The sequence below is a fragment of the Zosterops lateralis genome (genome assembly GCF_965231275.1).
Source record: "Zosterops lateralis genome assembly, chromosome: 19".
Taxonomy (NCBI): domain Eukaryota; kingdom Metazoa; phylum Chordata; class Aves; order Passeriformes; family Zosteropidae; genus Zosterops; species Zosterops lateralis.
In genome coordinates, this window is record NC_139779.1 from 521107 (window position 1) to 545453 (window position 24347).

At 51.2% G+C, this 24347-nt stretch overlaps 1 protein-coding gene across 2 annotated transcripts in view; it reads left to right on the top strand.

Moving 5' to 3' along the window:
• Positions 1 to 24347, top strand: part of CLUH (clustered mitochondria homolog) — a gene marked incomplete at its 5' end in the record, with an annotated part of 31889 nt that extends 7542 nt beyond the window's left edge. For both annotated transcript variants that reach the window (XM_083875244.1, XM_083875243.1), the window contains 25 exons: positions 3403 to 3599; positions 5109 to 5280; positions 5442 to 5585; positions 5794 to 5921; positions 6557 to 6711; positions 7551 to 7676; positions 8543 to 8690; positions 9395 to 9487; positions 9733 to 10427; positions 10956 to 11173; positions 11747 to 11851; positions 12616 to 12716; positions 14117 to 14269; positions 14845 to 14907; positions 15595 to 15839; positions 16008 to 16092; positions 16582 to 16735; positions 17015 to 17154; positions 17265 to 17345; positions 17920 to 18045; positions 18518 to 18639; positions 19888 to 19981; positions 20761 to 20895; positions 21898 to 21971; positions 22466 to 24347. In XM_083875244.1, the coding sequence (XP_083731370.1) occupies positions 3403 to 3599; positions 5109 to 5280; positions 5442 to 5585; positions 5794 to 5921; positions 6557 to 6711; positions 7551 to 7676; positions 8543 to 8690; positions 9395 to 9487; positions 9733 to 10427; positions 10956 to 11173; positions 11747 to 11851; positions 12616 to 12716; positions 14117 to 14269; positions 14845 to 14907; positions 15595 to 15839; positions 16008 to 16092; positions 16582 to 16735; positions 17015 to 17154; positions 17265 to 17345; positions 17920 to 18045; positions 18518 to 18639; positions 19888 to 19981; positions 20761 to 20895; positions 21898 to 21971; positions 22466 to 22634 (3923 nt within the window). In that variant the 3' untranslated portion in view covers positions 22635 to 24347. The remainder of the gene's footprint in view (positions 1 to 3402; positions 3600 to 5108; positions 5281 to 5441; positions 5586 to 5793; positions 5922 to 6556; positions 6712 to 7550; positions 7677 to 8542; positions 8691 to 9394; positions 9488 to 9732; positions 10428 to 10955; positions 11174 to 11746; positions 11852 to 12615; positions 12717 to 14116; positions 14270 to 14844; positions 14908 to 15594; positions 15840 to 16007; positions 16093 to 16581; positions 16736 to 17014; positions 17155 to 17264; positions 17346 to 17919; positions 18046 to 18517; positions 18640 to 19887; positions 19982 to 20760; positions 20896 to 21897; positions 21972 to 22465) is intronic.

The following is a 24347-nucleotide window of genomic DNA, read 5'->3' on the forward strand; positions in this document are numbered from 1 at the left end:
GCTGGTCTCTGCAGCCTGGCTGTAAATAGGAAGCCTGATTAAAGCAGGGCCTGTCACCTTGGCGTGTGAACTCCTTGTCCAGGCGCAGAGATGAAACCTAATCCTCCGTCTGATCCTTTGTGCCAGGTGTGACCGCAGACCGGGAGTGCGGGTCGCTGCCCCGGTGCCGCGGCGCCTGGCCACGCTCTGTGTGTGCTCTGTGTGTGCTCTGTGTGTGCTCTGTGTGTGCTCTGTGTGTGCTCTGCGTGTGCTCTGCCGTGCTCAGGGCAGCACTGAGAACATCGTGTTACAGCTCAGCCCCCAGCCAGCACAGGCCAGAGCTCGGCAGCCTCTGCCACACCTGCGGGGACGAGCTGCAGGTCGAGTGCGGGAGGAGGGTCCTGGCTGGGACACAGGCACATCCCTTCAGTCAGGACCACAAATCTCGAGGCTGACGTGAGGCAGGGGATCTCCAGCAGGGCGGTGAGCAGGAGAGGTGGCCAGGCTTGCCCCTGGAGCGGGTGGAACCGCTTCCCTGTGACTCAGACACCTCCCGTGAGCCATCGGGGGTGCAGCGCATGGCAGCGAGAGCTGGCAGCCAGACACAGCTGCCAGCCTGTTTGTGGCTTGAAGTGACAGCAAGGAACAGGAGAGAGGTCTCTTTAAGGTGTCTTTAAGGTGTTCTGCGCCTCCTCCTACTGTCACAAGTCGGCTGAAATCCTGTGAAGTCCATGGGTGCCCCATGATGTGCCTTCCTCTGCGCTGGCACTGCTGAGGCCGCGGCACAGTCGGGCTGCAGCGGGTGGGAGGAACTGGTGACCCACTTTAAGGCAGGTGGGTGCAGCTCTGCTTCCCTCGGGGAGCACATGAGGTGAGTCAGCAGGCAGCAGGCAGCACGGCCTCCACGCTGCCTTGAAACATTCCCATTCTGTACAGAACCCCTCTGGAAAGCCTTGCCTGGCTCACATCCGAGGGTTATCCTGCTGCACGGCAGATCTTTCTCAGCCCAGACTTTTGTTTCTAAAATTGAGATTGTGCTGGCTGGAGCTGGATCCTGCAGCATAAGGAGACGTGAAGGTGTTGCCACTACATGTCTCTTGTTGGAAAGTGCACAGCTGTGCTGGCCCTGCCTTCACTCAAGTAAGGAAAAGAGGGATGGAAGGTGTGAACATGTTGTATTTCTACAGATGAGGAGCAGTATTCTGATTACTGAAACACTGGGTAGTTTGGGGATCTTACATCAGTGTGTAGTGAAAAGCAGAAGTGTGGTCCTCACTGGTGATTTTCCCTTGCTGAGTTCAGGTTTTCCTGTCTCACTTTGCTGCTGAAGGTGTTTGCTGTGCTCCAGACTGGCATGTGCATGGGTTGCAGTTCCAGCCTTCCTTTCAGCCAAATTCTGCCTCCTTTCTGGCTGCCCCAGCAGGAACAGAAGTTCAGTGATCCTGCCCTGCTTGGGTGGGCAGGGGCTGGGCCAAGCCTGGCTGGGGCACCTGGCAGGTCATCCTGTCTGCAGTACCAGTAGCCCCAGGTGTAGCATTTCCGTGGTGGCTTGTCTGCACTCCCTCCACATCCCCACGTGTTCAGGCAGCCCAGGAGGATGGCTGTGCTGGCTGTGGGGTGTGACGAGGGGCTCTCCCCAGCCCTTCAGGCATGGTGTGGTTTTTGTGAAACCACATCTCTTGAGGCACTCTTGCATGGAGCTTTTCCTCCTCCTTTCTAGCATGACGGCAGCTCGCTGGAGCCAGAGCCAGGCCTCTCGTCTGCCTTGCCCATGGCTTCATCTGTCAAAGAAATGAGCAGCGAGTGCTGGGGACATATGCACAGTGACAGGGAACATGAGCAGCAGCTGCTCAACTGCTGAAGGCAGCCGAGGCTGTGTGAGGTAGCTCTGCTACCTGCTGCCTTTTGGAATGGGTGTGCTCTCATTGCATTTTTTGCCCTTTCACCATGTCCTGATGACTGACAATCATCTCTGGGGGTTTGCTGTTGGCAGTTGTCATCTGGGGAAGGGACACGACCCTCCAGGGATGCTCTTGCAGGGCTCGTTGCTGCAGCCTCATGTTGTGCTCCAGAGATGTGCAGGGAAATGTGGTGTTGCCACCCCTTTTCTGGGTTATGGTGAAGGCTGGGTGACTGCTGGGCTGCAGGAGCAGTTGGGGCTGATGGGGAAGAACTGGCTGTGACAGCTGTAGCTCCTCAAGCCACAGCACCAGTCTGTGAGGTGGGGAGGCTGAGCTGCCATTTCCCCTGGAGTGGGGACTGGTGCCGTGCTGGGAGGTGAGGACGAGGAGAGACACCTGCCAGATGGAGCCGACTGCAGGGCTGCAGCCTCCAGGCATTTTCCTGGCTTGGAGCTGTCCTGACCCTGTGCAGCCTTTCAGAAAGGCTGTTTCTGCTGCCTGGGAAAGAGCCCCACCTGCTCCATCTGTGGGTGCCTGAGAGCACCAAGCTGGAACTGCTGTGTGTGACCTTGGGGGTCCAGCTGAGTGTGCTGGGCCAGCCCTGCTGGGAGCACAGCCTGAGGGACACGACGTGTGCCTGCCCCGGGTGTGTGGGGTGCTGTGCTGCCCTTGGGGCAGTGGCCTGGCAGGCTGCAGGCAAGGGTTACTCTGCTGTCTCTCAGAGTTGCCATCAGCAGCTCTTTCCACTCTTCCACCTTCTCCTGGCAGCCCCTTAGTCCTCTCTAGTGTGGTCCCCAGCCTGGTTCAGAGCATGTAGGCTCCTTCAGGAGATTGGCAGCTTCCTAGATCTTGCCAGCCCTCTGAGAGTATGCACCTCACTGGAAAAGAAAACAAACCACTGCAGAGTGGTGAGGTGGGTGCAGGGAGCTCCCCGGCCCTGTGACGCATCTGTCTAAACGAGCATTTAAAATGTCGTCACCGTTTTCCTGAATACAATTGCTCAGGCAAAGCCTCGCCCTGGCACCATGGGATCTCTGCAGAGTATTTTGGAAATGCGGAGGGCCGTGGGAGCTGTTTGTGTGCCTGTGGAGTAACCAGGCTCCCACGTGACGGCAGCGGTGCCGCTCGCCTCCCTCTCCCTCTGCTCCTTAACGTGTTGGTGCAGAGGTTACAGCTGCCTGCAGGCCGCAAACCACCACACACCCTGTTTTTTTTAATTAAGAGGCTTCTTAAGACAGCTCAGTGTGGTGTACACTGACCCATCCTTCCTGCTCTCCTTCCCTCCCCTCTCTGCACATGGTTTGTGGAAGATGCAAACGCCGCAGGCGAGCGAGAGCACCTTAATTATGCTCTGAGGAGAGGGAGGGAAGGGCCTGGCACACCTCTGTCTAGTAAACAGCAAGTGCAGAATAAAACCCTTCCTGCCTTTTAGCCCCTGATTGGCTGGGCCTTTCCAGTGTCCAGGGCAGTCTGTGCAGCCCATTGGAGAGGACCTTGTCTAAACCCCTCTGTTCTTGCCCAGAGCACCAGCCTGGCGTGGCACTGATGAATGGCAGCGGCCCCCATGACAGCCTCAAGAGCGAGAAGGAAGCCAAGCAGAATGGCCACGAGGAGGCTGACCCGGGAGAAGATGGGAACGACCAGGAAGTCATCGTCATACAGGACACGGGGTTTACTGTCAAGATCTGTGCTCCAGGGATAGAGCCCTTTTCCCTGCAGGTACCTCCCCTCGCCAGCTGGGGAAGGGGACAGAGGTGGTTGGGGAATATGTGAGCCAGATCCTTTCAGCCAGGCAGGCAGGGAAGGAGGCAGTGCCTGGGAAGGCCCCTGCTAAGCCCCCACAGTCTGGACAGTACCTTCAGGCTGCTCGCAGCTCCCTGACCTGTCTGTCTTCTGACCAGGACTAAGTGGGGAAGGAGGCAGCAAAGGATGGAGGGTGCAGGAGACAGCCTGGCCAGTGCCTTGAGAGAAACGAAGGAAGAAGAGACGTGAGCAAGAGGCTGCCTAGCCCAGCCTGGGCATTGCAAGGACAGGGAGGGTGTTTCCTTCTGGATCCCAGGTGTGGAGCAAGGGGAAGGAGAGCTCACTGAGGTGTAGCCCTTTGTCCATCACAGAGGGGCTTGGGTATGGAGCTGAGCACAGGGAAAATGCCCTTCCCACTTCTAGGCTGTTCTAAAGAAGTGTTGTGAAAACATGATTTCTGGGCCTGAGTGAGGAAGGGAAAATCCCTTGCTTGCTCAGCAGTTATGACATGATGCTGCTTCAGGCCAGTCTGGGTTTGGTGCAGTGACAGGTGCTAACACAGCTCAGGGAGCTCAAACACCAGCCTGAAGACCAAGGGAACGATGCAGTCTCCACTTCCCTCTGCATGGAGATCTCTGCCTCGTCTCATGTGGACAGTGCCATGCTGCCAGGTCAGGATGGGCTCTGACAGGCCTGCTTCATAGTCCCATTTAGCTTGATACTTCACCAAAAACCAGTTGAATGAAGTATCTCTAATTTTGGGAGAAGCATCTGGAATCTAAACACAGTGGGAAGTTCTTACCTCCTAAAGACTGGCAGAGAGTGCAGTAAAATCCCATCCCTGTGGAAATAGCTGCGTCTCAGACTGGCTTTTTGTCTCCTTTAAATCCCCCTGGCTGTTAGTTTTAATAGGCTAATAATAGCAGGCTGTGTTGTTTACAGCAGCTTATGTAAACTACCCCAAGTCCTCTGGGTTTTCCAGCAGTGTCAGTGGGGCTGGGGCAGAGCAGGGAGGTGGAGGAGCAGCCCCTGTGCTCAGGGTGGGTCTGGCCTGGCCTGAGCCCTGTGCAGGTGTGGCACTGGCACAGACACACACACCACACATCAGGAGGGAGAACTGAGCTGTTTTCCATGCTCACCACTAATGTGGTGTGAATGGATAAGGGAAGTACCCCCTGTTTCCCCCAGCACCTTCTATTCATTCACTGCCCTCTGTCACCTCTGTCCCATGCCAAGTGCTTGGTGCAGTGCCTGGCTGTGACATCTCTGGGTGCCAAGCCCTGTGGGGTGTAGCTCAGGTGGCTGACCCTGCCAGAGGTGACAGTGCCCTCCCAGCAGGAGCAGAAGGGATCTTCCTGGGAAGGGGGGTAGAGTCTGCCTTTCCCAGCCTGGAGAGAGAGGTCTGAGAGGTTTTTGATATTGCAGCTGAGGGGCAAAGCATGTGGGAGGGTAAACAATAATTGTCTGGGTTCTTACCTTCTTAAGGTTTCTCCTCAAGAGATGGTGCAAGAAATCCATCAAGTTTTGATGGACCGCGAGGACACCTGCCATCGGACCTGCTTCTCCCTGCAGCTGGACGGCAACGTCCTGGACAACTTTGCTGAGCTGAAGACAATTGAAGGACTGCAGGAGGGGTCACTGCTGAAAGTGGTGGAAGGCAAGTTCCTTCAGACTCTGGAGGGAATGAGTGGGGGTTTTCTTAGGGAATGATTTTGGCCAGCTGTCAGCTCTTTCCTGTGGTTCCATTTTGAGACCTGTGTGCTAAAGGAGTAAGCAACTGTGTAATTCCAGTTTCTTTCCTCACTTTTTGCTCATCAGAGCCATACACAGTGCGAGAAGCCAGGATACACGTGCGCCACATTCGGGACCTTCTGAAGAGTCTTGACCCATCAGATGCTTTCAATGGTGTGGACTGTAACTCATTGTCCTTCCTGAGTGTGTTCACTGAAGGAGACCTGGGAGGTACGGGTCAAAAATGCTTCTCTGCTGTGGTCAGTGGTTTCATTCCCTGACTCCTTGCTTAGTTAAACACACAGTAACAGTCAGCTGTCCTGTGTCATTTAGGAGTGCAGAGAATATTTGCAGCAGTTCTGCATCCCTCCTTGAATGATGACTGGAGGAGGGAATGCTGCACCTCTCATAACTGACTTCTTGTCTCTGTCTGTTTTAGACAGTGGAAAACGGAAGAAGAAAGGTACCGAAATGGAACAAATTGACTGCACCCCTCCTGAACATATCCTGCCAGGTAGCAAAGAGAGGCCCTTGTGTGCCCTTCAGCCCCAGAACAGAGACTGGAAGGTAGAGTTCTCCTGTGTCATTGAAACAGCTGTTGGCACATTCCTCACAGCAAACTGGTAGTCTGGGATTGAAAGATGAGCTGAAGTGGACTTTGGGATTTGTTCTGCTTGGTGCTTAACGAGCTCTGGGATAGCACTGCTTAGCCAAAAGAATAAAGTCCAGGAGCTGGTGTGCAAAACACTGGACATGAAGTCTGGACAGCTGTAGAGTGTGGAAGGGCCAGGCCTGCTGGGATGGGTGACAGAGAAGGGAAAGCAGCATTCCTCTGCAAAGTCCTGGAGACAGGATCTGCAGGTCACTACAGATTGCCCTTAGCTTTCCCATGCCCTCCCACTCAGATTCTGGTTTAGAAGCTGCCATTTGAAAACAAGTACAGCAAGAAATCCATAGGCTGTGCAGCCCAGAGGCCCAGGGTGTCTGTTTTTGCCCATGTCTCATGGTGTGAAGGGCAAGCTAGTGGACTGGAGAGGGCTTAGGGAGCTGGGCTTAGGGAGGCCAGGTGCGTTTGTACGCTCTGTTTCTTGAACCGAGCAAGGGCAGCAGGTAAAGGGGATCTGGTGTGTACATTGAGAGACTCTAACTCAAAGACATTAATTCCAGCTGACAGGAGTTGCTTCTGTTGTGTTCTGCTGTAGCCTTTGCAGTGCCTAAAGGTGTTGACGATGAGTGGCTGGAACCCCCCGCCCGGTAACCGCAAGATGCACGGGGACCTGATGTACCTGTACGTCATCACCGTGGAGGACCGGCACGTCAGTATCACTGCCTCCACCCGGGGATTTTACTTGAATCAGTGAGTAACTGAGATTCTCCCCGTCCTGCCCTGCAGCAGCCAACTGGAAAACAAATCACAAACAAACAGTTGCAGCTCTTTTTTTTTTTTTTTTTTTTTTTTTTTTTTTTTTTTTTTTTTTTTTTCCCTTTGGCAGAAGCAGCCTATTTTAATTTGCTGCTCACACGGGTTTGTGGGAGTTGCTATACGGGATTGGGCAGTTCAGTTATGCCTGGTACCACTTCTCCACAGTGGCTAAATGCCTGGTGCTTTAGGGAAAGTTTAAACATCCCATAATGTCATCAGCTATTTAGTGCATTTTGAGTTGGGAGGAAATTCCTTCCCGACTATTGCAACTATCTCATTTTGCCCTAAAGCAAAAGCACAGCCTGTCAGAACTCCCTGAGCTGGGTGCAGATTTGACTACAAATAGTTTCTTTTTTTGTTTTTTTAATGATAACTGTGAGAGGCTGTTGTGGCTGTGCCTGTTGAAGCAGCTGTGCTGTGGGGGGGGGGTTTCTGTTAAGCAAAGGCACCTTTGGTGTGTTTGGGAAGTTCTGTGAAATCAGTCCTTCTCAGCTATAAAAACAGAAGCCTCTCCTGATCCTGGGGATGGCTGAAGAAGGTCTAAATTTGAAAACCATCAGGGCCAGGTACAGGGTTACTGGCTGTTCCATGTGGGGAGACTGGGTAAGTCTCCTCTTTGCCCTATAGTCTCCCATTTTACAGGCCAGGGCACATAGTTCAGCTTTGATACTGTGCATGAATGAAGAGCTCTCAGTTGTGTTTTATGTTCCCAGGGGGTGAAACATCTCAAGTTTGACAACACTTTGTGACTGTTTCTTTTTTTCCTCTTGCAGGTCTACTGCATACAACTTCAATCCCAAACCTGCAAACCCCAGTTTTCTCAGTCATTCCTTGGTGGAACTACTTAACCAGATCAGCCCTACCTTCAAAAAAAACTTCTCTGCTCTGCAGAAGAAACGGTAGCAGTGCTTCTTCCTCTCTAGCTCCTTGAGCAGTCCAGTGTGAAGCTGGGGAGGCTCAGGTGGCTCTGGGGAGCTGGATGCCACTGTGCAGCAGGGATTGCAGTGCCTGCTTCTCGGAGCTCCTGTAGTTATGGGTGTTGGGGACACGTGAGTGGAAGCTCAGGGACCACAGAGCACCTGACTGAACAACAGGGCAGCACCCTGAGGCTCTCCCCGATCCACAAAAGAGTCTGAAGCATAAATATCAGTGGAAGTAACATTAGAGGGCTTTGTGTAGGCTTATGGTGGAGAGAGGTTGGTTATTTTAAACATGTCTGTGCATGTTAATATTCTGTAATTTCCTCTAGATCCTATAATAACAACACAACAATAAGGCATTGTTTGATTCTCCCGTCCTTGCTGCAGGGACCATTTGTTCTGCTTCAGGACAGTGGGTCCTGTGCAAAAGCCTGTCATTCTTCAGAGTCACTTAATGAACTGCCTCGGCTCAGCAGGGTGTGGATTGACAGGCACATTGTGTGGCTTTTGGGAGCTCTGCTCCTGCTTCATTAAAGAGATGAAAGTGACACTAGAAAAGGGCTGAAATTAGCAGTACCCTCCAGCCACCACTGTGACTATTTGGCCATTTAAAAATTACTGTACTTTATTGCTTCTTGGGCTAGAAGTAGCTACAGATGAGCTCCCAGCCCCTGCTGAGAGCTGACAGATTACATGAGAGACCTTCAGCAGTGCTTGGGTTTCCATTGTGGGCTGCTGCTACATTGTGACCTGTAAGGACCACTGTGAAAGCACAGGAAAAATTCTCCTGGAATAGAAAAGATTCTTCCTTTATAAATATATAATGGTTGTTTCTCCCAAACTAGGGTTCAGAGACACCCCTTTGAGAGGATAGCCACTCCTTTCCAAGTGTACAGCTGGACAGCTCCACAAGCAGAGCACGCCATGGACTGTGTCCGGGCAGAGGACGCCTACACCTCTAGACTGGGCTATGAGGAGCACATACCTGGACAGGTACTGCTCTTGCTTTGCCTGGTGATGCTGGCAACAATTTTGCTGCCAGCTGTGCCAAGAACAAGTTAACTTCCAAAAAGTAACGTCTGTTATTGGTGGGAGGGTTTTGGTGATCAAGGGAGAACTCGTAGTCCTTGTTCTTCACAGGGCCCTTTGCTACAGGGGCTGTGCTGCTCAGGCTGCACCTCCATGAGCAGAGAAGTGACTGGGAGGAGCAGCTTCTGCTCAGATGTTTATAAATTCCATGTCCCTTCTCTGAAGAGTGCCACTGCACAGGAGGCAAGCCACTCTCTCATGCCAGTCAGGCCTGGAATGGCTCTTGTGTCTCTGAGCAGACTGCTCCAAATGCTTCAGCTGCAGTTTCCTAGCACAGAGTGGTGCAGGGCAGCACTGGCCAGCTGTGGGCAGCACGTGCCTGCAGTGTGACCACAGCACGGGCTAATGACACCGTGCTGCCCCTTCAGTGACACTGCCCTGCACTGGCTGGGCTGATGCAAGATCTGTCCCAAACTGCTGTTGAATAAAGTCCACTGCTCGAGGTGTGTTTGTTCCTGCTGCTAAGTCACTTCCTCTGAGCTCCACAGCAGCCTGAATTCTGGCCCCTTCCTCTCCCTTCTCTCCCAAAATGCCTTGTGAAGCAGGACCTGCCTCGCCAGCCCCTTCCCACACAATGCATCCCACAAGCCTTTCCTTCCTTCTTTCAGACCAGAGACTGGAACGAGGAGCTGCAGACCACACGGGAGCTGCCACGCAAGAACCTGCCGGAGAGGCTGCTGAGAGAACGAGCCATTTTCAAGGTAACTTTGGGATATGCAGGCAACTCCTCACATTGCCCCTTCTCTGCTGCCTGTGCTCTGGCTCCTGGGGCTTGTATTGAAGCCACTAGCCAGGCTCACAGCAGTAAAAGCCAGTGGACCTGCCTGCCTGCTGGAAGGCTGTTGGGAGGAGAGGAGCAAAGGAAAAATCTGCAGGGAGCTTTGAGAGAGCAGGGTGCTGAGAGTGTGGGGGCCCAGCCTGACCCTTTCTCTCCATGTGCCTCCAGGTCCACAGTGACTTCACTGCAGCAGCAACACGAGGTGCTATGGCTGTCATCGATGGCAACGTCATGGCCATCAACCCCAGCGAGGAGACCAAGATGCAGATGTTCATCTGGAACAACATTTTCTTCAGCCTGGGCTTTGATGTCCGTGACCACTACAAGGACTTTGGGGGAGACGTTGCTGCTTATGTAGCTCCTACCAATGATCTCAATGGTGTACGGACCTACAATGCTGTGGATGTGGAGGGGCTGTACACGCTGGGGACTGTCGTGGTGGATTACAGAGGTTACAGGGTGACAGCTCAGTCTATTATTCCTGGCATCTTGGAGCGGGAGCAGGAGCAGAGTGTCATCTATGGGTCAATAGACTTTGGCAAGACAGTTGTGTCACATCCCAAGTACCTGGAGCTGCTGGAGAAGACCAGCAGGCCGCTGAAGATCCAGAAGCACAAAGTTCTCAACGACAAGAACGAGGAGGTGGAGCTGTGCTCCTCAGTAGAGTGCAAAGGCATTATTGGCAACGATGGGCGTCACTACATCCTGGACCTGCTACGCACTTTCCCTCCAGATCTAAACTTCCTGCCTGTTGAAGGGGAGGAGATGCCAGAGGAGTGTAAGAAAATGGGGTTCCCCAAGCAGCACAGACACAAGCTTTGCTGTCTCCGGCAAGAGCTTGTTGATGCCTTTGTAGAACACAGGTGAGCAGAGGTTCCCCCCTTCCTCCACCTGCAGCTGGTCATGGTTCAAGTCAGGACCTTGCTGCACTGTCCTGGGAACATGCCAGCAGAGCTCCCACAAGTGAGCAGCTAATTGCCCCATTGCCTGGCTGTGTAAATGCAGTTATAGGAACTTAATTAACAGGAGGTGAGAACAGTAGGGATTTGGACAGGGAGCCAGGGAAAGAGATGGTTTGTGTTTTAATGTCCAGATCTGTTATTGTTGATTCCTAACCAAACATTTAGAAGTTCTTTCCCTGCAGGTATCCTTTTCACTTGATGGCTAGGGAATGGGAAGGATTTATGCTTCTTTTTAAGGATTTCCCAATGTCCTGAATGTTACTTTTGTTTCTAGAGGCTGGAAAAAATCCTGCTGTAGGCGTGTTTGTGGTGGGATGTTTGGGTCACTTGGCACTGGCAAGGCAGGAGAGCTCAGGGAGTGGGACACATTCCAGGCGTGTGGTGCTCTGGGATTCTGCTGTGCTGAGCTGCCCTTTCCCTGTGCTGCAGGTATCTCTTATTCATGAAGCTGGCTGCGCTGCAGCTGATGCAGCAGAAAGCCAACAAGCAGGAGAACTCAGCTACGCTGGAAAATGGTGCCTCTGCAGAGAACGGCACCGCAGAGAGTGAGAGGCCTGAGTCAGAGGATGGCAAAATAGAGGATGGCGTGACTGGGCTTGATCAGGTGAAGGAGCTGGCCGAGACCATCGCGTCTGACGACGGAACAGGTATTGCACCCTCAGCCCTGTCCGTGCAGGCCTGGGGGGCTGGCACTGGTGGGAGCAGCGCCAGGCTGGGGGTGGCTGGGCTGATTGATGGTGGTTAAGCAGGACAAGCACCGGCTGCCTGTCAGTGCTGCCCGGCCTCTTTGTTAGAGCTGCTCACACCCTGATGAATGACGCCCCTGGGGGCAGGGTGGGTGAGGTGTCTGAACCCAGCAAGGCCACCAGCCCCTCAGCTCTTCCCTGGGAGCGAGAGCCCAGCCTGGCTGGCCTGTGGACTGCAGGGGAGCGCTGGGGCCAGGCAGGAGGCCAGCATGGGCACCTTTGGGAACACCAGGCTTGGATTTCTGAGTGCCTGTGCTTGGAGGTGGGGATGTCCATGGGGTTTTTGGGTCATCTCTTATGTGCTCTTATTCAGACTTCAAAGCCATTCTCCTTTACAATTGATTGCTTTTATAATGGATTTCTTCTGAATGTGCCATCATTGCTGTTTTTAATAAGAAAACTTTATTTAATAGCTAGGTTTGTAATTTGTTGAACTCCACATTCATTTTTATTCTGTTTTTCTTCCTGCTCCAGTGGATCCCAAAAGCAGAGAAGTGATTCGGAATGCTTGCAAGGCTGTGGGCTCCATTAGTGACACATCATTTGATATTCGGTTTAACCCAGATATTTTCTCACCAGGTACGTGTGCCCAGAGCTGGGACCAGCCAGCTGCAGACAAAAACTGCTCTGTAGCCAAGAGTGTTGCAGGCTGTTGTTTGGCTGGGCATGGAGCAGGGCTGTGTGAAGCACAGGGAGGCAGAAGGGAGGAAGCAGCAATGGGTTGCAGTGCTGGAGCTGCCAAGTGCAGGCGGGAGCGTCTCCTGCCACGGGCTCAGGGCTGTGCCAAGAATCCTCCTGTGATCTCCAGCATCCCAGCTGTGAGACCACGTGAAAAGAAGCAGAGGGAGGAAAAAAGTAAAATTTGATCCTCGTGTAGTAGTTTACACAAAAAATAACACTTGTAGTTGAACGACTGGTGTTGGGAGCGCAGTGAAGGGCTGGGTTTGTTTTAGTAACACTTCAGTGAGCAGTCACAGTGCCCTTTCACATGCACACGTCAGGCAAAGGCATCACACATGAATTTCCATTACTTAGAGCAGTATTTTTTATTGGGAACTTGAGAAGAAGCTACCAGAGTGTTTCTGGGGTGAATACTGGGACAGTGTGCAGGCATATTACAGGGGAATGGCCAAACCATTGAGGTCGAACAGCCCAGCCACTGCCTGAACACAGCAGCCAATGCTCTTCCCATCAAAACATGTATAGCCTGAGATAAGATTTGAAGCATCTTAATTCCAGGAAGACAATTAGTCTTAACGTTTAACCTGTTGTTACTATGTACTTTGTGTAGAGGACTTGTTTCTGTGAGTTGCTATGGTTGATGGGTTTTTTTCCTCTCCCAGGTGTTCGCTTCCCTGAGTCAAGCAAAGAGGAGGTGCAGGATCAGAAGCAGCTGCTGAAGGATGCTGCTGCATTCCTGCTGTCGTGCCAGATCCCAGGCTTGGTAAGGAACCCAGAGCCAGCTGTGATGCTGCCCTCACAGCCTGGCTGCTCTGAGCCAGCACAGGTGACCTCTGGGACACCTGAGCAGCCACAGGCTCTGGCACTGGTGGGGGACCACAGGGAACAGCATGAGCATTGCGTGCAAGGCACGAGGGGTTTTCCATTTCCCATCTTACATCATGGAACAATTTTCTCACCTCAATCCAACAAAAAAAAAAAAAATTGGCACTGGTAATTAAAGCTATTGCTAGGAGTTTGGGACAATAAAGACCACATAAGTCATCCTCCCTAGCCCTGGGCATACTTCACAGCTTATTGTTTTAGCTGACCCTGGCTGTGACTCAGTCGGTGACTAATAATTTGAAATAAACTGGGAAATTATTTTTACTAATAGCAGTCATTAAAAACTCCTTCTGTAAGTCCTTAAGCATTTTGGATGTTACCCATGCACCTGGCCAGGTAAGAAGTCCCAGTTTCTCCCTTCCTGGGACACTTGTGCATTGATGGCAAATGCAGCTGTCAGAGCAGGCACTGGAACTGGCAGGAGAGAACTCATGAGCTCTACTCCAAGAGGTCTAGAAGTTGTTGGTCATGTGTAGGAGACGGTTTTCCTTGTTGGAAAGTGTCTTCTGAACTCTAAATCCACTAATTCTGTAGGCAGCACAACCTTCAGAAGCAGCTGTTCAGTCTTCAAATAAAAAAGGAGGTGAGTGAGTCAGAAAAGGGTTCAGTGATTGTTGATTACAAGGTAGTTCATACTCCAGTGTATAAACCCAAAACACTGCACAGGCCCGTGTGAGAGCAGATTGCAGACCAGCTGCTGTAGCAGGTAGTCCTGTGCATATCAGAGAGGAGCTGGTGTTAGTCCATGACATGAATTAAACAACTGTTTATCAGCACTGCAACACAACTTTAACATGCAAGTGCCATTTGTCCTTATCACCTATGTGTGCCCAGCTGCACGTACTCTTTTAATTGGAAATGGCAATTAGTTAGTGACTGTGAGGCCCTTAAAAAAGGGTCAGCCTGCTACTTGCACAAGTAGGAGTTGTTTTGCCTCAGAGATAGTGTAGAGAGAGCTCCTTTCCTGCTGAGAAAGAGGAGTGAAACTGGCCCCAGTGGCAAGGACCTGGCCCAGACTGGGCTGGCTACTGCAGGTGTCCCCCTGCCTGTGTTACCAGGGTGGTCCCTGGTGTTACAGCAGGTGTTCCCCACCAAGAGTCTTGTTTGGGGTCAGTGCCTGCTTTCAGGGTGACCCTCAGCCCAGGTATCGAGGTGTCTGCAGTGGCATCAGGGAATGCCTGTCCTGCCTCCCGGTGTGGGTTGGTTGTTGTTTTTTTTAATGGAAGTTCTTTCCTCCATGTTTGTCCTCAGTAGCCAAAGTCTGTACATTCCCTGCAGGTCAAGGACTGCCTGGATCACACGGTGCTGCCGATGGACGGGGCCACCTTGGCTGAGGCCATGCACCAGAGGGGCATCAACATGCGTTACCTGGGCAAAGTGATCAACTTCATCACCAAGACCCCGGGCCGGGCACAGCTGGATCACATCTATGTAAGCATCAGGCTTAACATCACACACTTCAAACCATGCTGGCATTGTTTGTCCTGAGGAGACTCCCACTTGGCCACTTGTTCTCCCTGTGTAAAAGCAGGGGAGGAGGACCTGTAAGTGTTGGCCAGGGAGTATTTTTTCCAAATCCTTAATGTTAGGAACTGTGAGTATCCTTGGGGTAGAGAATTGCTTCAGGGATTCCCAAATGTAACAGTGACTAACACAGTTGGATTTTCAGCCATGCATTTTTTTAAGCCTCTAAGACACATCTGGGCTTTGTATCAAACTCTGAAGTGTTGTGAGTGTGGCTGCCCAGGAGCAGGCAGGGGCTGGGCTGTGGCAGCCCCTGAAGCGCTGCTGGAGCCGCACCCGTGGCTTGTGGGCACCAGGCACAGAGATGCCAGCAGCTCCTCGCTGGCTCCAGGAGAGCTGTCAAATGCTTTTGCAGCAGTTCTGTGCTGCAGGGAGAATAGTGTATCTTTTGCAGATCTTGCTAAAAGACCATTTCAAAAGCCCAGTGTGTTTTTCCGTTTTCTTGCCAATGGACTCAGTCTGTTCTTTATTCCTTTGGGCAGAAAATTGGAATCAGCGAATTGATCACTCGATCAGCCAAACACATCTTCAAGACGTACCTCCAGGTATGACCTGCAATCTGACCTCCTGCCTCCTGTGTCCTCCCTCTAATGACTTTTTTCCACAAACAGAGCAGTTTGGGGTTCTCCTCTCATTAGGCAGTTCCTGGGGGTTGTGCAGCAATGAGAAGTACAGGCTCATTAGCACTGAAATAGGTACAGGCCTGTATGTAAGGGAAAACAAGTTCCCACTTGAAGAAAGCTTTCTCAGAGAGCAATCATTCATGCTTTTCCTCCCCAGATCCTCACTCATTATGTGGGAGGCTTTTAAAAGTGAAATCACAGCTTGTTTTCCTTGTAAAACCTTTTCCTCTTAAACAGTGTTGTTTTTGCCCCTCTAAGGAGCCTTTTTAATTGGTTTAACACTGCATATCCTTGTATCTGTTCACACACTGCCTAGCAATACACTTGGCTTGGTTCCAATGCCAAAGTCTTCTTTGCACTCTCTGCTTTCTGTCCCAGGTAGCAGCCCGAAATGTAACTACACATTTCTGTGTGTAGGGGTTTACTTAATCCTGTATCAACATAACTCTGTCTGTGCTAGTGAGTGCCACTTGTAAACACTGCCTTCCTGTCCCTCTCGTGGAGGAGCCCCCTGTTTCTGCAGGACTGGATGTGTGTGAGGCTCGGGGTGGGAGCAGTGCTGGGGGATGGCAGGTGTCTCTCCTGACTGACTCTGGCGTCTCACTGTAGGGTGTGGAGCTGTCAGGTTTATCCGCTGCCATCAGCCACTTCCTCAATTGTTTTCTGAGCTCCTTCCCAAATCCCATTGCCCATCTTCCAGCTGATGAGCTGGTCTCCAAGAAGAAGAATAAGAAAAGGAAAAACAGGAACCTTGGAAATGCTGATAACACTGCATGGGCCAGCATGACCCCTCAGGAGCTATGGAAGAATATTTGTTCAGAAGCAAAGAACTATTTTGATTTCAGTCTTGAATGGTAAGTGGAGCAGATGACCCTGGCTTGTCCCTGCATTCACCAAACTTCTGTAGCTCTCGTTCTTTAACAGGACCTCCCTTTTTGATTTGTTTTTTGTTTGAATAAAATTTGTACCCTTGAGGGACTTACAAAGATCTTTAATGGAAAGCTTGTGTGTGCTTTTTGCAGTGAGAATGCTGACCAGGCAGCTGAAGTCTATAACCTACAGAAAATCACCCTGCTCCGTGAAATCTCCCTCAAAACTGGAGTCCAGGTAAGATCCACATCCTCCCTCCCTTGCCATCATGTTCTGTACTGAGGAACATGAAGAGTAAGTGTGATGTGTTTTGCAGGCACAGCATGAGCCCCAAAAGGTCTTTGTGGTGTTCATGTTGGAATACAGGTCCCAGCTCTGAGAAAGAGATTTCTAATCCAGTTCCCTCCTAGGGTAAATTTGCTGGCATGTCCCTTGGAAGAACAGCTAGCCTCAGTACAGTTGCACTGCCTTCTTGCTCCTCTGTGGGCTGTGGGACAACAACTGATGAGCTCTTCTGTCACGGGTTCAGTGTTGTCACCAGGGTGCCATTTTGCCATGTACAGGTGGTGGTGCACACCTACATTTGACCACCTTGGAGAGTTCTGGCCCAGGTCATGGTACAGGAGATATTTTGACTGTGAATCCCCATTTAGAATTCTGCCCCTTTTCTTGCCAAATGCCTATGGAAGTGGTAACTGTGCCCTCCACTCTTTTTGGTCCCTCCAGATCCTGCTGAAGGAGTACAACTTTGACAACAGGCACAAGCCCACTTTCACAGAAGAGGATATTCTTAACATCTTCCCTGTAGTGAAGCATGTGAACCCCAAAGCCTCCGATGCTTTCCACTTCTTCCAGAGCGGGCAAGCAAAAGTTCAGCAAGGTACAGACCCCACTCCTCTGTCTCTGAGGATGTTCACTGGTAATAGAGGAGCAGGGTGTGTGGGGCATGGCCACCCCTGCCAACCCCAGCAGAGAATCCTGGTCTCCAAGACCATCTGGAACACTTCTGCTGTAAAGCCACCAGCAGTGAGCAAGGATGGGTCAGAGCAGTGATATCCTTCCCCCAGGGCTGTGTATCCCACTGCTGCTCTCATTTCCCGTCTCCAGCAGTGTTAGGGGTTATTTCATATATCTATATATGGATTCATGTTCTTTTCAGGTTTCTTGAAGGAGGGCTGTGAGCTCATCAATGAAGCCTTAAACCTGTTCAACAATGTGTATGGTGCTATGCATGTAGAAATCTGTGCCTGCCTGAGGCTGCTAGCTCGGCTCAACTATATCATGGGAGATTACTCAGAGGTAAGCAGGGGCTCCGAGGGCATCTCCTCAGTGCTCTCATTCCTTCCCCATGCTTGCTCAAGCTCACAGCGTGGTGTGACTTGCCCTGAGTTCTGTTCTGTTCTCCTCAGGCCTTAAGCAATCAGCAGAAAGCGGTGCTAATGAGCGAGAGGGTCCTGGGCATCGAACATCCCAACACCATCCAAGAATATGTGAGTATGGGGAGCTGGGGGAGCAGTCTGCAGTATGGGAGCCTCAGTTCATGTCTGCAGCTGGAAAACAGTTGTCTTTTCCTCTCTTCTGCAGCTTTCTTTCCAGAATTCTCCATCATCTTATGATTGCGCAAAGTGAAAAGCTGAGTGTGTCCTGCACATTCATTATTTGTCCTGCTTAACCTAGGTTTCTCGTGTTCGTCTGCTGCATCTTTATTTAGATATATTAATTCTCCTGGCTTTGGCCCTGGGCTTATGTCAAAACCAAAAAGAGGAAAGAATCCCCCTCAAAACACTGTCAGAATATGACATACTTAGAAAAGTCAAGTTGGAAATACTCCACAAGGGGTGTTAAGAGAAACTGAAGTAAAACACACAGCTTCCTCAGTGCTGTGTCCTCAGGGACACCTCAGTGGGGCTGTGCATCAGCCAGCAGACTGGACTTTTTGAAGTGGCTGAAGTCCTTCTTTAACCAGTGAGGAAGACTTTTTATTCATGTGCAGCTGAGGAAAAGAGTGAAAAGGAGAGATTAGTTTTCCTTTACATTAATGCTGGGCCCCTTCTCTTGTCCTAGATGCACCTGGCTCTCTACTGCTTTGCAAACAGCCAACTCTCCACAGCACTGAACCTGCTGTACCGTGCACGCTACCTCATGCTCTTGGTATTTGGGGAGGATCACCCAGAAATGGCACTCTTAGATGTAAGTAATTTAAGAGTCTTCAAGTTCCTAATCTGAGAAACCTCTTGGCCTTTTAAGATGCCCACATGATGGCTTTAAAAACAAACCTTTAGGCAGTGCTTTTCCTCCCTGGGTTGTTACTGGTTGGTGCCATCAGATGAAGGAAAAAAGGAGGGTCAGCCTCTGTGCTGAGCTCTGCACTGGGATACTGCAGGTGGGGTTTGAGCACCTATAATCCTTAGGAAAACGCCTTTATTACATTCTTGTTGCACTGGCATAAATTGGAGAGCTTGTTACCTCCCTTGTGCCTGGATTGTTTGGGCCAAGCTCCCACTGGGGACAGTGGTCCCTGTCATGTGTAACTGCTGCAGGGACATGGCCAGGGCCTGCAGCCCTTCTGGCAGTGACACACCTGCATGGTCCTGCTGTCCACAGAACAGGAACTCTAGTGTCAATGTGTCTTCCCCAATGCCTGCTTGGCTTCTCTGTACAGAACAACATTGGCCTGGTGCTCCATGGGGTCATGGAGTACGACCTGTCCCTCCGGTTCCTGGAGAACGCGTTGGCCATCAGCTCCAAGTACCACGGCTCCAAGTCTTTGAAGGTTGCACTGAGGTGAGCAGGGTGGGGTGCTGGGCTGGGTCACTGCTCTCACAGCAGTGGGAGGGCCTGGGCTTGAGAACTCGATACTCAGTCTTGTCCCAGAGCCAAGGTCCTGGTGGAGTATCTGAGTTTATTTCAAAAGATGGAGATCCATTGTTCTTAAGGTTAATTGTGGGATCTGCCGTGATGCTGCTTGCTCAAAAAATCTGTCAAGATCACCCTGATCCCTGTGGACTCTCAATAGAAAAACGTATGTGGGGAGCAAAGGGGGGAGATCCTGTAAGAGAATTACACTGGGAGACAGGGACAGTGTGTTAACTGCTCATGTTTAATTGTTCCAGCCCTCAGGGAGGGATCTTTGAGAATCATTTAATGTGCTGTTGTCCTTTGCCATAAAGCCCTGAATTTGAATAAAAACCCTGAGTGGCTTCTGTGTGTTCCCAAGGGAGCTTGGGACTGGTGCCACCTGTAGGGTCTGCTCCCAGTGCCCAACTGCTGCAGTGCTGGGTGCCCTCTGTCCTTCCGTGCAGAACTGGCTCTGTCAGCCAGGCAAGGCCCACTCCCAGTTCTTGCTGCCACATCACAGCCATCTGTTCTCCATCAGGCTGCAAATCAACCTGATTAAACACCTCCAAGAGCCTGCCTTGTTTTCCAGTGGCTGATGAATGTGCAGGCTCCAGAGAGTCTTTGGCTGTCCCTCAGTGGCACTGGGATGCTTGGAGAGCCCCATCCCCTCCCAGAGAGAAACACTGCCACACTGAGCAATTTCTTTCTCATTCCAGAAGCACCAAGGCCAACAACCCAAGGCAAGTCAGCTCTCCCAGCTGGTGAGAGCCATGGGGACTCAGGCCTGGCTCTGCCTGAGGGCTTGGGGCTGCAGCTTTCCTCTCCAGTTAATAAATCCAGCCCCAAGGTATTCCCATGGATGTGCCTCTCCCTTTGGTTCACTGCTGTGGCCTTCAGCTTTCCTGGATGCAGGACAAAAGATGCCCAGCTTAGTCTTCATCTCTGTAGGTCACTTCTCAGCTAAAATCTAGCCTAAAACCCAACTAAAATCCAGCCTAGTGAGTGCAGTATTTGAATCCTCAGCCAGGCTGGGAAGAAGTAACTCCCAGAGTGCTCCATTCAGTCTTCTTTCACACTCGTGTTAAGACTTTCAGCCCAGCCCCTGTGATGGCACAGTCACACTTGCTGCAGCACAGAAATGTTCATTCTTCAGAGAAGTGACTCGACTGAACTCTACCCTTTTCCTTCCCTCAGCCACCACTTGGTTGCCCGAGTGTACGAGAGCAAGGCAGAGTTCCGGTCGGCTCTGCAGCATGAGAAGGAAGGCTACACCATCTACAAGAATCAGGTGATGAGTGGCCCCACTGTGCCCTTGTGAGCTCTCATTGCAGGGCCAGAACTGAGCAGTTCCACTGCAAACCAGTGCCCAGCCTGGCCCTTGGGGAGGCCTTTCCTACAAACAGCTCTGAGCAGATGCCAGGGAGTTCTTGTAGGGCCAGGGCAGAATGGCTGCCCTGTGCAGTAACTGCCCACTGCTATGCCAGGAGTCTTTGCTCAGCCTCCTGCAAATGTGTCTGTGCTCTACCCAGAGCTGGACATGCACTTCTGTCATGGCACGGTCCCATGTTCTGGCAGGGCTTGGAAAAAACTGGTCTCTTCTTCCCATGGTTTATGCCACTAGTCTTTAAATACCAGCTCCAAACTGGTTTGGTAGTGAGCTCTCAGCCCAGCTGCTGCTCAGTGAAACTCCTGCCCCAGCCCGGGGCTGTCTGAGCACGTCTGCACGCGGTGACTCAGCTGAGCTGGCTGAGGGCACAGCCCAGTGCGGGGAATGCTGGAATACTGGTCCAGGTGGGGGGCATGCTAGGATGCTGCTCCTGGAAGAAGAGCCCAGTGCAGGAAATGTTGCTCACCCAGAAAATATGATCCCACTTGATGAAAATGTGAAATGTTGATAAGAAGGCTTCCAGAGGAACTGTTTTACTGGTTTTTGATTGCCAAGGCAGGTAAAATCCATTTCACTGAGTTGCTGTAGGGATGCTGAGCTGGCAGCGCCCAGGTGTGTCCCCTAGGTTGGGTCCTGCTCTCACTTATGATATTGAACCTTTATTTCCCATTTTCCCTCAGCTCGGTGAACACCATGAAAAGACCAAAGAGAGCTCCGAGTACTTGAAATACCTGACACAGCAGGCGGTGGCTCTGCAGCGCACAATGAACGAGATCTACAAGAACGGCTCCAACGCCAACATCATGCCACTGAAGGTAACCCGGGCACTGGGGACTGCTGTGCCACCAGCAGGTCGTGTCCAGCTGCTGCTGAGGGACACAGGGACTGTCAGGAGGGGTAGCAGTTGTCCCTTTCCAGGTAGAAGCCCTTGCTGGGGCAGTGGCTCAGACACAGCTGATGTTGTCTGTGTGGATGGGGCACAGCGTTGCAGGGTGCAGGGACAGCTCCTGGGGTGAGAGCCTGGCACACCTGCACACAACCCTGCCTTGCTGCTGACTCACTGCCAGGCAGCAGGTTGCTCAACCCAGAACTACTTCGGTTTCCTCATCCTCAGAAATGCTCTCATCTTTTACCAGAGGCTTTGTTCTCCTTCCAGGGATGTTGTGGTTGGGGAGGCTGGGCAGGGAGCACAGATGGGCTGTCTTACCTTACATGGAGCAGCAGTGACTGGCCCTCCTGGGCCAAACCCAGCTGCTCCTGCCTGCCTCCACACCTGGCAGAGTACCCGGCCTGAGCCATGGCTGCTCTCCCTGCCAGGCTCTGCCCCAGCAGATTGGGAAAGAGGGTTCCAGCTGCAGGGAGGACAGAGTGGGACAGGGCTCTGTGTGGGGGTGTTCTCCCTGTGGAGAACTGGTAACAGACCTGAGGAGTTCATGGCAATGAAGGGTGTACAAGGACCTTGAATTAAATAAAAGTCCAGGGAATTGTGGCCAATGAAGTGGCTCAAACCCATAAAAACAGCACTAAAGGGTTTAGCCTTGTTAAAATATTTAAATACACCACAATGTATTTAACTGAAGTCCTGCAGGGTTCAGCAGGAGATCCCTGCAGGGACTGGTGGGAAGCTCTAGATGGTGCTTTCCAGCTTATGGATATACAGATGTAGATAATGTAAATGATGCTATTTTACTACTTATCTCTGTATATCAATTTTACAAATGTTGCCAGGACCCAACCTTTGGTAAAGGGATGTGCTTAGCAGTTCAGAGTCCTCTCTAGGTTTTGACTCCTAAAACTTCTTTTCCCTTGTGATGTAGTTCACAGCTCCCAGTATGGCCAGTGTCCTGGAGCAGCTGAACATTATCAATGGAATTCTCTTCATTCCACTAAGGTACAGTGATTCTTCTGGTTTATGCCTTTAGAAATCAAGTCTGTATTGTCTTAGCTCACAAGAGAGCAGAAACCAGCTCCCCAGGATTTATTTGTTTTAGATTACTTTTTTATTATTATTATGAGTTGTCTTTTATACTTCTAGTTGAAAATTTGATTGGGATGATGGTGGAAATAGATTACCTGAGCCAAGACTGTTGTTCTAAGGCTGTAAATAATGATTGGTGGTAAAAATGCAGCATCAGCAGCTGGAGGCTGCCTGGCCATGAGTGAGATGGATCCCCCTGCTCTGCCCCAGCCCCACTGAGGGAGCAGATCCTGGTGCCTCTGTTCAAACTCAGCCACCTAACAGCCCTGGCTGTGCTCAGGCATGGCTGAGCTGGGGGGGAGGGAGGTGCAAGGAGTGTTTGCCCTGTTGAACATGGCCTTGTCCTGGTGCTTCACCATTCCCACAGCCAGTCTAATGTCTGCTCCCCTTGCTGCTTTCCCCTTCAGCCAAAAAGACTTGGAGAACCTTAAAGCCGAGGTGCAGCGACGCCAGCAGCTCCAGGAAAGCATGAAAAGTGGGGAACAGCTGGAAGCAGAGGACAAAGCTGTGGAGGAGAAAGAGGCTGAGCCGAGCATGCCTTCCACTGCCATCCCCTTAACACAGAGCTCTGCTTAACGTGTACCTCGCTTAAAAAAAAAAAAAAGAAAAAAAAAAGTTTAAAACCACCCTTTTCTGAATCTGGCCCAGGGCCTTAGCTGCCCTCGGAGCAGCTCCTCCTTTTTGACAATGTTATTGCACTGGTACAATTAATACACAATGCAAAGAACTAATCTGAGCAATGTAATCTGTCTGCCCAAGCTTGTGTCTGCCACGCGAGGGGAAGTGGCCGGAGGCAGCACAGACCCGTCCTGGCGCGCGGGGCCCTCCTGCCGTGTGTGTGTCCGTGTTGTGTGTGTGCGCAGCAGTTATTTCTACTTTGTACATATGAATTCCAAATGAACTGTCTGGAGGAATGTAACATTTCTCAGGTCATTTTTATGTTGACTAAGGACACTGCTTTGCTAAACCAGTCAAGAACCAGCCCCATCACTGCTCCGCGTTCTTGTAAAACGTGGATTCCAAGCCAAAAGATTGATTTTCCCCCCAGTCACTATTCCAAGATTGTGCTAAAACAGCCATATTTGTGTCGCTGAGATGACTGAAGCTTGTGACATGTGTAAGTGGGGGATGTACAGCATTTTCTACATCAGGATATAGCCATGGGATTCCTTTAACCATTTTTTTCTATGTTTGGTTGGCAGTTTGGCAATTCAGTGGGGTTTTGTAACATTCACATTCTAATTTTCAAAGTAAAGATATAGATATATATATATAGATATATATATAGATATATATATATATGATATTCACCGTTCCACCTCTGCTCTGCTTGCAGCTGAGTGACTTGGGATACTGTATCCAAAGAGTGAGGGCTTGATCTTTAAAAAAGCGCACAAACTTCCATTGCAGTGGAAACCCCAGTGCCTCGGAGAGGTGGGAATGCAGCAAATGAGGGCTGAGCTAAGGGGAGAGAGGAGGGAATCACAGCCCTATTTAAGGGTGGGGGAGAGGGGATGAAAATTCAGAAAGAGACCTGGTGTCATTTGCAACTGTGGCTGTTGACATAGAGCTGAGGGCCCTGAACCTGATGGAATCACAACAAGAAAGTACCAGGTTTTGTGGAAGGGGTTTAAATAAAAACTGAAGTTCCCCCAGCACTGAAACCTCTGGCAAAAACCTTTGTCTCTGGTGTTTTTGCACACTGGTTTTGGGACTGGCGCTGGGAGCTGCCATTGCTGGCAATGGACGGTACTGAATGGCAACTAAAGAAATCCTCCTCTCCCCTCCCTGCCAACGCACATCCTGGGGGGTTGTCAGTGTCCTCAAGCAGGTAAGCTGTGGCTGCTGCAGGCCCTGGGCTGCCGACAGAGTTGAATGTCCCGTTTTCCAAGCAGATCAAGCAGTAGAAGAGCGGCGGGCTGGCCGCAGCCCTGCGCCCAGCCCCTCTGTCCCTCGCAGTGTCTGTCCTGGATCGTGCCCCCCCTGCTAACCCACGCTGCTTCCTTTACTGACCCCTGGAGCCAAGTGCTGTCCCTGTGCTCTGTACCCTCCGTTTCCTGTCTGACCCTACAGGTATTTGTAACTCGGGGCTGGGCCGGGGGGGAAGGAGGGAGTAGCCTCTGAGGTGTTGGAGGCAACAAAGCAGTCTTCACTGCAAATGAACTTGCTCCTATTAGAAAAATTCTGAATTTCCTGGAAAGCAATCAATAAATGACTACAGTGCATCTTTCCTACAAGATTTTTCTTTTACTAGTGTCTTACAGTCCATTAAAAGCTTTTTAAACTCTT